The sequence below is a fragment of the Lissotriton helveticus genome, chromosome 11 (genome assembly GCF_964261635.1).
Source record: "Lissotriton helveticus chromosome 11, aLisHel1.1, whole genome shotgun sequence".
NCBI lineage: Eukaryota > Metazoa > Chordata > Amphibia > Caudata > Salamandridae > Lissotriton > Lissotriton helveticus.
Window position 1 is genome coordinate 986,444,920 of NC_136072.1, and position 12,984 is coordinate 986,457,903.

General features: G+C 47.7%; 1 protein-coding gene across 1 annotated transcript in view; it reads left to right on the plus strand.

Annotated features, from left to right (window-relative positions):
* Positions 1 to 12,984, plus strand: part of LOC144790925 (sodium-dependent serotonin transporter-like) — a 697,068-nt gene that overhangs the window by 656,254 nt on the left and 27,830 nt on the right. Inside the window, exon 11 of the mRNA XM_078665560.1 lies at positions 8,988 to 9,088. Coding sequence (XP_078521686.1) covers positions 8,988 to 9,088 — 101 coding nt within the window. The remainder of the gene's footprint in view (positions 1 to 8,987; positions 9,089 to 12,984) is intronic.

Genomic DNA, 12,984 nt, shown 5'->3' on the forward strand with positions numbered 1-12,984 from the left:
TCCTATGATTTGCAGTAGTCAACTGCCTGCATTCCTAACATTAGGCAAGTACCTATTGGATGCTGATGCTGCTCATTTATGGCATCAAAGCACTGGAACTCTGTCTCCCGAGCTCCAGAGACTTCAGCCCTTCAAAAAAAAAAAAGGAACGTGCCTTTTCCATATTAGTGCAGTCTCCACCCCTCCTTCATTTATTGCTCAGCACCAGGCTGCTTAGTTAGGGTAAAAGTGCACTTTACATATTATTTGCAATCATTCATTTCATTCAGTAAAACAATAACTATAGAAGTATGCTTAAACTGCACTATTTGCCACAATTTTTCGACCCACTCTGGGAGGTGGGACGATGGAGGAACCCAAATATCTTCTAAAAGTACTTTGAATGCCTAATGGTTGAAGCTAATACAATTCAACTCAGGTGTTTTACAGTGCATCATATCCATGTCACTAATTGTTGACAAAACTGTATTTATAAATGTCATGTGAGAGTAGGTAAACTCATTAAATGTGTACTAAAACACAACATTTAATATTTGTTCTACTAGAATTCCTTGAAGGAAAGTCCTAAACTTCCTCAAAACTTGTTAAATACTATTATGAATACATTAATGTTAGAGCCCAGCGTGCTTTGAATTGAGCTGTGATGTATTGGCAAAAAAATAACCCCTATGCATTATACCACTACAAGGACAGGATGACCCACAAGCAATTTTTAGTCTGACTCTGAATTTGGTTCCGCCTTCAGCATTTGAAGTGTTAGCCCCCCCCCCCCGAAATTTGGGTCTAGTTGCGCCCCTGCCAGCGATGATAGGTTTTGCCAATATCATGTGATGGGAGAGCGAGTAGGAGGGAGGAGGGGTCATCATACACTGTATAGTGTGATGGCCAAACAAAACCATCTGTTAGTGAATCACCAGTGAGGGACCTAAGCCCACAAAGGTGAGACATTTAAGCAAATGCACCAGTAACAAGCCAGCATTTGTAAATGACCCAGATAACAGCCAATGGCAACTGGTGGGTGTCCAAACCCCACAGAAGAGATATAACAGGTTGATCAAGCTCGACCTAAAAACGGGACAGGCCAGATATAGAAGACTAAATGCTTTAGTCCTACTTTTATGTCTGGTCTGTCCCGGTTTTTAATTATCAAAATCTGGTCACCCTAACTATACTGCTGTGCTGCAATTTGTGTTAAAAGCATTAACCAAGCGAGACAGATTATTAAAAAGTCAGCCAAATGAAAGCAGCAGCCAGGCTACAAAAAGGGGTGGGGACCAGGAGCAGCAAACAAGCACAATTTGTAAATTGTGGCTGTGGCCCCTCCGATGGGACAAGCTGCACCTAACGCCGGCCGCTTCCGCTCCAAATGGAGAGTTTTAGCCATACCTATACACTGCAATCGCTCCTCCGGCCGCTCCACGGTTGAGGGAGGCTTGTGGTGACTGGTGTCCAAGCTGCCCTGTCTGCTGGGGCCCCCACAGGGAACCTGATGACTTGTTGTGTTAGCGGTAAGATGAGCTGTTATCCACCACCGGGGGGCGCAGTCAATGGCTACAGGGACATTGCTTCATGCCTGCCTGCTTCACTCATCTTGTCTCCTTTGGAGCTAGCATGGCTTGCGCGGGTGATGCCAGACGTCTAGCCAACAGTTATAAAATTCTTATTACATGATGAAAGTGTATAGTTTCTCTAAGCGAGAAACATTACATATGGACAAGTGGATATCAGTTGAGAAAATATGATGTTCAATGATTAGAGAACTAAATCAAAGAAAAGCAACAATTGCCTGTTGACTGCAGAGGCTGTTCCCATGGGGATGGACCTAGGAAGCGATATGGGAGGTACTGATTTGCTACAGGTGATAATGTGGAAGACCAGGATGAATGCCATGTACCCAAGATCAATACACAGAGTTAAAACATGTTGGCTGATATATATCAATCAATCAATCAATCAAAGACATTTATAGAGCGCACTACTCACCCGGAGGGTCTCAAGGCGCTAGGGGGGGGGGTGCTGCTACTGCTCGAACAGCCAGGTCTTGAGCTTCTTCCTGAAGGAGAGGTGGTCCTGGGTCAGGCGGAGGTGGGTCGGAAGGGAGTTCCAGGTCTTGGCGGCCAGGTAGGAGAAGGACCTTCCTCCTGTTGTCGCTCTTCGGATGCGGGGGACGGCGGCGAGGGCGTGGTTGGTCGATCGGAGGTGGCGTTTGGGAACGTAGAAGTTGAGGCGGCTGTTGAGGTATCCTGGGCCTTGGTTGTGTAGGGCTTTGTGTGCGTGGGTGAGGAGCCGGAAGGTGATTCTTTTGTTGATCGGGAGCCAGTGCAGGTCTCTCAGGTGTCTGGAGATGTGGCTTCGTCTGGGGACGTCGAGGATGAGTCTCGCCGAGGCGTTCTGGATACGCTGGAGTCTCTTCTGGAGCTTGGCGGTGGTTCCGGCGTAGAGGGCGTTGCCGTAGTCCAGACGGCTGGTGACGAGGGCCTGGGTGACCGTCTTCCTGGTCTCGGTGGGGATCCACCTGAAGATCTTACGTAGCATGCGCAGGATGTTGAAACAGGACGAGGAGACGGCGTTGACTTGTCTGGTCATGGAGAGGGAGGAGTCCAGGATGAAGCCCAGGTTGCGTGCGTGGTCTGTCGGTTTGGGTGCGGTGCCCAGGGCGGGGGGCCACCAGGAGTCGTCCCAGGCGGAGGGCGAGGAGCCCAGGATGAGGACTTCCGTCTTGTCTGAGTTCAGTTTCAGGCGGCTGGTTGTCATCCACTCGGCTACGTCTTTCATCCCTTCGTGAAGGTTGGCTCTGGCGGTGGCGGGGTCGTTGGTGAGGGAGAGAATCAGCTGGGTGTCGTCGGCGTAGGAGATGATGTTGAGGTTGTGTTGGCGTGCGATGGCCGCGAGGGGGCTCATGTAGACGTTGAAGAGGGAGGGGCTCAGCGAGGATCCTTGAGGGACGCCGCAGATGACTCCGGTGGCCTCTGACTTGTACGGTGGTAGCCGGACTCTCTGTGTTCTTCCGCCGAGGAAGGAGATGATCCATTCCAGTGCCTTCTCATGGATTCCGACGTTGCTGAGGCGCTGCACTAGGGTGCGGTGGCAGACAGTGTCGAAAGCCGCGGAGAGGTCTAGGAGGATGAGGGCCGCTGTTTCTCCGTTGTCTATCAGGGATCGGATGTCATCAGTGGCAGCGATGAGGGCGGTCTCGGTGCTGTGGTTGGCTCGGAAGCCAGACTGTGAGGGGTCGAGGGATCCATTCGTCTCGAGGAAGGTGGCCAGCTGTTTGTTGACGATCTTCTCGATGACTTTGGCTGGAAATGGGAGGAGCGAGATGGGGCGGTAATTCTTGAGTTCGGTGGGGTCCGCTGTAGGTTTCTTGAGTAGGGCGCTGAGTTCGGCGTGCTTCCAGCTCTCCGGGAAGGTGGCGGTGTCGAAGGAGGTGTTGATGATGTCCCGCAGGTGGGGTGCGATGACAGCGTCGGCCTTGTTGAAGACGTGGTGAGGGCAGGGGTCGGTTGGAGATCCGGAGTGGATGGAGTTCATCATGCGGACGGTGTCTTCGGTGCTGATCGGAGTCCAGGCGCGGAGGGTGGTGGTGGGGGGCGGTGGTTCGGTCGTGGCGTGCGTCGGTTGAGTGCTGAAGCTGTTGTGTATGTCCGCGATCTTGTTGTGGAAGTAGGAGGCGAGGGAATTGCAGAGGTCTTGCGAAGGGGTGATGTCGTTGTTTCCGGCGTTGGGGTTGGAGAGCTCTTATCAGGAGGATGGGAATCTCTGCCTTGTAAGCACCTACGCTGTGGTTCGAGCCCACATCATTTGTATTGTTTATGAAATCTCTGAAAACTATCAGGTACTCATGCTGATGCTAAAGAGATAGAGTACCAATCATTTGATAAATATAATTCCACAAATGTTTCTCAAGTTCTGATAGACAAAGCAGCAAGAAAAAGTATCAATCAATGTGGTATTTATAATGAGTTGCTCTTCACACCTGAGGGTATCCGGGCGCTGCAGTTTAGCTGGTCTCAGTTGAAAAGCCAGGTCTTGAGTCCCTTTCTGAAGTCCTCCAGGGAGGGAGAAGTTCATAGGCAGAGGGGCAGGCCATTCCAGGCCTTGCCAGTGAGGTAGGAGAATGAACGACCTCCGCTATGGCTGCAACAAATGCGGGGGTGTGTGCATGGGCCAGAGAGGTGGAGCACAGGTGTTTGACAGTCTGGTGGAAGTTCATGCAGTGGTTAATGTATGCTGGTCCCTGGTAGTGTAGGGCTCTGTAGGCGTGTGTAAGTAGCTTGAACCAACATCTCTTCTGGATGGGGAACCAGTGGAGGTTCTTGGGGTGGGGGTTGATCGGGTACGTCTGGGGAGGTTGAGGATGAGTCTGACTGCTGTGTTCTGTATGGTCTGGAGTCTCTTGAGAAGGTGGGTCGTGGGTGGTGATACCGGAGTAGAGCATAATACCGTAGTCGAGCTGGCTGGTGACGAGGGCCTAGGTGATGGTTTGTCTGGTGTTGATGGGGATCCATTTGAAGATCTTACAGAGCAGGAGGAGGTTGCGGAAGCAGGAGGAGGCGATGGCATTGATTTGGCGCTTCATAGTGAGTTCATAGTCAAGGATAATGCAGAGGTTCTTGGTGTGGTCTGTTGGTGTGGTTCCAAGCTCGGAGGGCCACCAGATGTCGTTCCACAGGGACGTGTTCATCATGAAGATCTGCACTTCTATCTTGTCTGTATTGAGCTACACGCAGTTGGTTCTCACCTAGTTAGTGACACTGGTCATGGTGTTGCAGAAGATTATTCTAGTGGTGGAGTGGTCTTCTGTGAGCGGGAGGATGAGTTGTATGTTGTCTGCGTAAACTATGATGTTGAGTCTGTGGGTTCTGATGGAGTCAGCGAGGGGTGTCATGCAGGTATTGAATAGGGTGGAGTTGAGGGATGATCCTTGGGGTGCACCTCAGATGATGCTCTTGGGGTCTAAAATAAAGGGTCAAAAGCAGAATATTTGAGTTTGTCCCATGAGAAAGGATGCGATCTATTTGAGGGCGTCCCCCTGGATGCCAACATAGTTCAGTATGTTGATGAGGGTGTGATGGGATATGGTATCAAATGCTGCAGAGAGGGCAAAGGGGATTCAGGCTGCTGTTTCTCTGAGGTCTAAGAAGGATATGATGTCGGTGGCAGTGATCAGGTCAGCCTCAGTGCTATGGTTGGCACGGAAGATGGGGTGGGAGGTGTCGAGCAGGTTCTTTTATTTCTAGGTATTACAAACGTTCAGCTGAAAGGGAACATTTGTAGACTAAAGGATCATTATGTCATTCAGTTTTTGAATCAGTTAAGGTGATTTTTTTTTTTTTTAAATAATGGCCAGTCCTCTCCTATCTGACCTCTTCTGTTAACTTGCAAGGTTTTGTAGCTTGGCAGAATAGCTAATGCCAGGTCAGGTCCAGAAGACCAATTTCAGTTACACAAAGTCACAATGCTGTCCCACAGACCATCATAAATCTGCGCAGAGGGAGCCGACAGAGGGCGGACATTCAGCACACCAGCTTTCAAGACTGTATCCTGTGCTCAAGACTCTATCGAATTCAGTATTTGGAGCTCTCTGCAAATCACCTCTTAGACCTAAGAGCGAGGAAACCAGGTAAAGGCTTAGCAATCAAAAAACTCCCATATCACTGCTGGCCCTGCCAACTGGAGGTGTTTGCCACTCATACTTTTGGTGTGATCCTCCTGGCCACTTGCGTTTGTGACCGAGGATAGGTGAAGTCAAGTCCGTTTCAGGCTTATTATCTGACACTGGGCATGACTCATTCATTCATGCAGTAGTTGACTCTTGCCGAAAAGACAAAGCGTTTGGTGGAGCCGGGTAAATTCACACGGTCCCTCTCTGCCCACTGGTGGTAAAGAAACTTCATAAAACTTAATGACGCTAATAAGGACATCTTACTTTTTCTTGGCAAGCACTACAAGGGAATATAATTTGCTGGGCATGTGGGAATGACCTGCCGGTGGTCATGCACCCTCTAGCTCTACCGCTGCCTATTGTCCAGTATGCATGGGATGGTGGCTGGCTAGTCGACCACAGATGCCCTGGTAGAGATGATGCAATATGTGGTTTGGGTCCCAGTGTTTGACTGTCTTGTTATGCCGATATTCAGTTTTACGTCCCATAGCATAATAAAGATTAGATGTGCCTTTGATGATTTAATGTGTATCCTTGTTGGTGTGATGCACTAGGCGGCTGGCCCATTTTGGGGATATAAATTGTCAGCAGTATGCGCCTGCCTCTGCTTGGGATGTAAATAGGAATTTTAATTATTGAAAATGCGATCTTCATTGGGTTATGCTAACAATGTATATGTACCGGAACGTATCTTTTTACTACGTTTACAATAATGTACAAAATGTTAGTGTTCTTTTGATGTGTAATGAATTTGTCGTAATACACAAAATGTTTGTCTTCTTTTGATGTGTAATGACTGTCAAACATCCTTTATTAAATGGTGCTACGTCCTACTGACAACAATGGCAGTTGTCGTCTATGGCTGTCATTTATGTATTCTTGTGCAATGGATACCAAGCCTCATGGTAGGTCGGGCAGTTGGCGTCCTTAGGCTCAAGACTCCGCCAAGTTCCTCTTCCAAGTAGTCACCACACTCTCAGGTTCAAGAGTCAATCCCCCACCTGCCCCCTCTCAAGAACTGTGCAACTCTTTAGCCAGGGCCTTCCAAAACAAGGTCAGCGCCATATACAACAATTTTGCATCCCAACCTAAGGTCACCTGGCTTCCCTCGGTTATTAATGAAAACACAACTTCCGCCCTCACTCAGTTTAATCAAGTTGCCGTTTCGCAAGTTCACGACCTCATCCTCACAATCAAGTCATGCTCCCCCACGGACCCATGTCCCACCTTGGTATCCAAACTCATCCCAGACCTTCTAGCACCCAAACTTACAGAAATATGCAATGCCATGTTCAACATAGGTATCTACCCAGAAACCTGGAAAAGGGCAATCATTAAACCCCTCCTTAAAAAACAGCACCTAGATCCTTTAGACACCAAGAACTATAGATCAATCACTGCCCTCCCATTCCCAGCCAAAATCTTCGAAAGCTAATTAACACACAACTGGCCCATTTCACTGAGTAAAATAACCTCCTCGACGAGTCACAATTCTGGTTTAGCACAGGCCATGACACCGAAACAGCACTTATTAAAGCCGCACATGAGATCAGAGCCACAAGAGACCAAGGCAGGACAGCAGTCTTAATTCTGCTGGACCTGTCGGCCGCTTTCGACACGGTCGATCATGCCACCTTGATCGGCCGTGTCGCAGAGATGGGCATCACACACAAGGCCAAAAAATTACTGGCCTCCTTCCTGGCAAACCGCTCCCAGCTTGTGAACCTCGGAAAGTTCAACTCCCCCTCCTTCACACTCGCATGTGGGGTGCCACAGGGTTCTTCCCTCAGTCCAACACTATTTAATATTTACGTGTCGGACCTGGCCAAAACCATCAAAACCCAAGGGATGAGGCTAACAACCTATGCCGACGAGACACAACTGGTGCTAGCGATCAACAACAACGGAGAAGAAATAGCGGCCAGTTTCCAAGCATGCATGATCGCCATTAGCTCCTGGATGGCCAAAAACTGCTTAAAATTAAACTCAGACAAGACAGAGGTCATGATCTTCGCCAACCTACACCCACATGGTCTCCTTCCTGGTGGCCGACTGAACTAGGCCTCCCCCACCTCCGGTACAGAAAATAAGAAACCTCTGCGTCATCTTTGATGACAAACTCTCCTTCGGAGCCCACACAAATGCAATCACCTCCTCTGCTTTCTATACACTAAGAGTAATTAAAAACTTCTTCCATTCCTTCCCTCCAACACAGGAAAAACCTTGGTAAGCTCCCTGGTAATGACTAAAATTACTGTAATGGACTACTCCTTAATGCACAGAAAAAGGTTATCAGCAAACTACAGCTGATACAAAATGCTGCCGCCAGGATCATTACAGGCACCCCCAAGCACCAACCTATCTCTGCAGTGGTGAAAAAGCTACACTGGCTCACAATTCCCAACCGCATTAAATTCAAGGCACTATGCATAGCCTACAAAGCAATCCACCACTCAGGTCCCATCTATTTAAGGAGAGCCCTGTCTATTCACACACTATGCAGAAATCTACGATCTTCTTCTGCCAATCTCCTGACCGTCCCCCATACATACAAGGTCTCCTGGGGAGACAGAAGATTCACTGTAGCCACGGCAAAACTATGGAATTCCCTTCCCCCACACATCAAAGCATGCCCTACGCTACTCTCTTTCAGGAAGCTACTAAAGACTTGGCTATTTACTCAATAAACGGCAATCTGCCTTATTACCTTTTTCCACGTCCTTAATTTAATTTAATTGTGGGTTTATATAGCGCTAGGAATCGACTCCCGGAGGAGTATCTCCACGCTTCGACCGCTGGGGAACCCGTCCTGGCTCACCCTGAGAGATGGTCCCTAATGGGTATCTCTAAGGTGCGACCAAGCATCCCCGGCGGTCTGGGGGGGCCGTTGTGAAGATGAGGCAAGCTGATGCCCAGAGTTGCCGAGTGTGGTTTCTGACTAGAGTAGGCACCGAGGCGAGAATTATCGAGTCAGCTGACCCTGGTCCACGACCCTGCCGCGTCGGGAATCGAACCCTGGTCCCGGGCCGTTCTCTGCTTACGGGTCTGCCGCCTCTAACCAGTGAGCCACACTTAGCGCTGAGACACCCACAGGTATTTGTTGCGCTCTACAAATTGCTTAAATAAATAAATAAATGTCTGCCAGTCACAGAATTTGTGCACAACTTGAGCGCATTATTCCCCGGTGCGGAATCGGCCATTGTACAAATGCGTAAATACATATGGGTATAGTTGACATATTTTTATTAACTTAATAACATATATGAACGTTTTCATTTGTAGAGTATATTAAAGCATGTATGTATGTTTCCTTCAATTTCAGGAATACAGAGATTTTGTAATGACGTGAAAGCCATGCTGGGCTTTGCCCCTGGAATGTTCTGGAGAGTTTGCTGGGTTGCTATCAGCCCAGCCTTCTTAGCTGTAAGTGCCTTATTATTTACAAAAACATTAAGTAAAATAACAAAATGTCTAGTAAGAAATGACCTGCTGAAGTTAGTCAATAATTATAAGTTAATGGTATGTTGCAGTTATAATTGGTTGCTAGCAAATCTTTAATATGGTCATTTAGACGTATGTACTAGTTCTAAATGGGCGCAAATATAAATTGTTGCATTTTCAAAGGTAGCTCCGATCAGGAGTTGAGTGCAAATTGTATTCATTTCTGATTGTAAGCGCAAGTACCATCAGGCACCAAAAGGTGGTATTTCAATTAATGTTCAAGTAAACATGTACCTGAATAACTGTGAGCACAGCAGTGTATATTTCAAAGTATTTCACTTCAAAGTTTTCATACTGTTACGCACATTACAATCAAGTAATCATGAAACAACTTATTTCAGTTGTAATTGCATCATATACAGGTTTGTTGAACAAACAAATAATCATGTACTTTAACAAAAAGTTCTGAAACTATTTTTTTGCTGGACAGCAACTAAAATACAAAATATTTTGATGATGAACAAAATCCACTTCGAGATGACTCCCAGGGCCTGCCTGAGGCATGTGCAAGCTGTGCACCTGCACAGGGCCCCCAAACCCCAGGGGCCGCCACGCCTATATATATCCTTAGATACATATTTGTGTGGCGGCCCCTGGCAGGGATTCGGCAGCCTCAGGCCCCCTACCTACGCTCCCTGCCCAGGGCCGCCATGAGCCTAGAGCCGCCCCTGTGACTCCCTCTCCTCCGTGTGCTGCCCAATGCATTTCGGGACAAAGTAGTCCCTTCTTCAGGGGTCTCTGAAATAATGAGATTACATCCGAAATCATCAGCATATATATATATATATAAACCATAAACATCTACCAGCACCTTCCTACATCCCGTGGGTCCCGTCCATTGTTAAACCTCTCCACACTCTAAACCTTGTAGTGCATTGCTATATGAAGGTAAAATCAACACTCCAAGCCATTGATCAAAGTACAAACTGGCTTTAAAAACCACTGTAACAAGACCCCTCCACTGTCTTAACCTTGTCATTCATTCCTTTACAAAGGTGAAATCAACATTCCATGCCATTTACCAAAGTACACGATAACTTTAAACCACCGATTACGTGATTTCCGGTGAGTCTAAAGTTAACACCAACACCACTGTGCCTGATAGATAGACCTGGCATCATTGGCGTGAGAAACCTTCCATTTTGATGGATTGCCTCCTCTGTTTTGATATGTTTTTGCTGGATTTATGCTCTGGGCACTGTGCCTCTGCTAATAAGTGCCACAGTGCAAGTGCTCCCTGTGTTAAATTAATGTACTAATTCGTTATTCCATGATTGGGTTAATTGATTTATCTGTCAGCCCCTGGTATAGTGCACCATGTGTGCCCAGGGCTTGTAAATCAAATGCTGCTGGTGGGCTTGCAGGACTGGTTGTGCCACCCACAGAAGCAGCTTGTAAATGTGTCTCAGGCCTGCCATTGCAAGGCCTGTGTGCAGTCTAGCACTACCATGTCGACTTGGCCAAGTGCACCCGCTTTCCAGTCCCTAAACCTTCTGTCTGCTTCATATTACACACCCCTATGGTAGGCCCAAGGGCAGGGTGCATTGTAAGTATAAGGTAGGACATGCTCTGATGTGTGTAGCATGTTCTAATAGTGAATTACAGCCATTTTCGTTTTCACTATTGAAGGCTACCTGTTCTCCATAGGTTAGAATGGGCAGTTAGATTATTACATTCTTATAATCCTAACTGACTCAGGGAACATGGTAGAAATTCAAATTTAGTATGCTTGAACTCAGAATAATAAAATACATATTTTAGTAAAGTTTATTTTCATATTCTGTGTTTGCAAATACCACTTTTAGAAAGCAGGTATTTGCTTGCCTAACCATTTGAGCGTGCCTCTGCTGGGTTGTGTATTCCTTGGCTGGGTTTGTGAGTGACAGGGCTGGGGATTCCAGGAGACAGGCTGGGGCAGCCCAGTGGTGAATAGAGAGATCTGCATCTAGATGGGAGGGAGGAGTTGCACCTGGGACCTGAATAGGGCTGGGCCTTCCCTCTACAATGCTGGCTACACCTCCTGTGGCTTGTCTGATGTCTCTGCCCTGCACTGTGAACGGAGAGGAGGATTCCTGTCAACAGAGTGCTGCAGAGCTGTATCTTCCCTCCCCTGTGCTGGCTCAACCACATGTGGGGCGGCTGATGTCTCTGCCCTGCACAGTGAAAGGAAGAGGAGAGTCATGTAAACAAAGTGGTCAGGAACTGGTTTGGACTAGGCAGAGGCCTCTCTGCCTTCAAAGAACAAAGGATTTTGGGGTATAAATATTGGGACCCTGATCCCAAGAAATTAGATCACTTCTGGAACATGAAACCTTTCTGCCAAGGAGAAGAACCAAGGAAGCTGCAGGAGTTGAACTGCCCCTCTGCCAATGTGCTGTTTGCTGGGTTGGCCTGCAGGGGTTGCTTCATTGCCAAGGGAAAGAAGAAGGAACTTTGTAAGGACTTTCATCTACAGAATATTCTCCAAGGACTTGAACTGTGCTTGCCTCCTGCTAAAGTCTCAGGGACAAAAGACTTCACCTCCAGTTCCCTCCTGAATTTCTTTGCTGGGAATTCTGACTCCAGTCACTTGCGTGCCGCTGGGAGCTGGAAGCACGACGCATCGTGAAGAAGCGTGTCGCCACCGCAGCTGAAATCATCGCAACGCCGGAGAAGCGAGTCTTCGTCGCATCTCCCCGGAAGCGTGTGTTCATCGAAGCTGCCTGCTGTTGCATCACCGGAAAAGCATGAACCATGGTGAGAGTCGCCATCGCATCGCCGGAGAAGGGTGTCGCAGGGCCTGTCGCGGCTCCAAAGTACAGAGTCATCGCAAGGCTGCCAGGGCGTCATCGCATTGTGATCGCATCGCCGCATCAAGGGCGCCATCTTCTCGCATCGCAACCGGATCATCGCATCGCATCAAGGCGCCATCTTGCGCACCGCAACGGGCCCGCAGGCCGAGAATCAACGCATCACCTCTGCACCAGTAAGGCTCACGACGAGTCCCCTACTCTGCACAAGCATTGAGGAAGGAAGCAAGCATTCCCCCGGTTCACGGAACCGACGCATCTCCCCTTTTGCGAGCCTTTTGTTCATTTTGCGTTACACATCCAGGTACTTTGTTGAAAACCTTGTCGCATTTACCATCAACTTGAACTAAGAGACTTTAATCATCTTTTAAGTAATCTTAAGGGTAATATTGTGTATTTTTGTCGTTTGTGGTCCTGTGCTTAAGTCTATATAAAGAATATTTATTTTTTATAAAACCTGTGTTGTGTCCATCTGTAGTGTCTTTACTGTATTACTATGTATATTCACAAATGCTTAACACACTGCCTCTGAGACAAGCCCGTCTGCGCATGCCAAGCTACCAAGGGGGTGAGCAGGGGTTATTTAGGAGTGTAATCCCCTTATCCTAACTTAGAAGTAAGGGTCCCTATTTGGACAAAGGTGAATACCTTTGCTAACTAGAGACCCCCAGATCTAACATTGGTGGTCAGCGGTGAGGATTTGGACTTTGCATTTGTGTTTCATATACTGTGATTGGTGTACACTACTAGTGTGTGCAAACCAAACAGGACCACATACTTTTTTTTAGAATCCTTTTTTCTTGGACTGTTAGTTTTTCCTAAAAACTCCCAATTTGTATTACCATGAGTAAACCAGCATCTATTGCATCTATGGATCTTGCTTTTGAGGAAGAGAGGTTGGAAACCTACACTGTGAAACAGCTCAAGTATTTCTGCAGGAAATTGAAAGTTGCTACACCAGACATTTCTAAAAAGGAAGACTACCAAAAGGCGCTGAGGGCCAGGGTAGAAGCTAGAAATGTCCCTGAT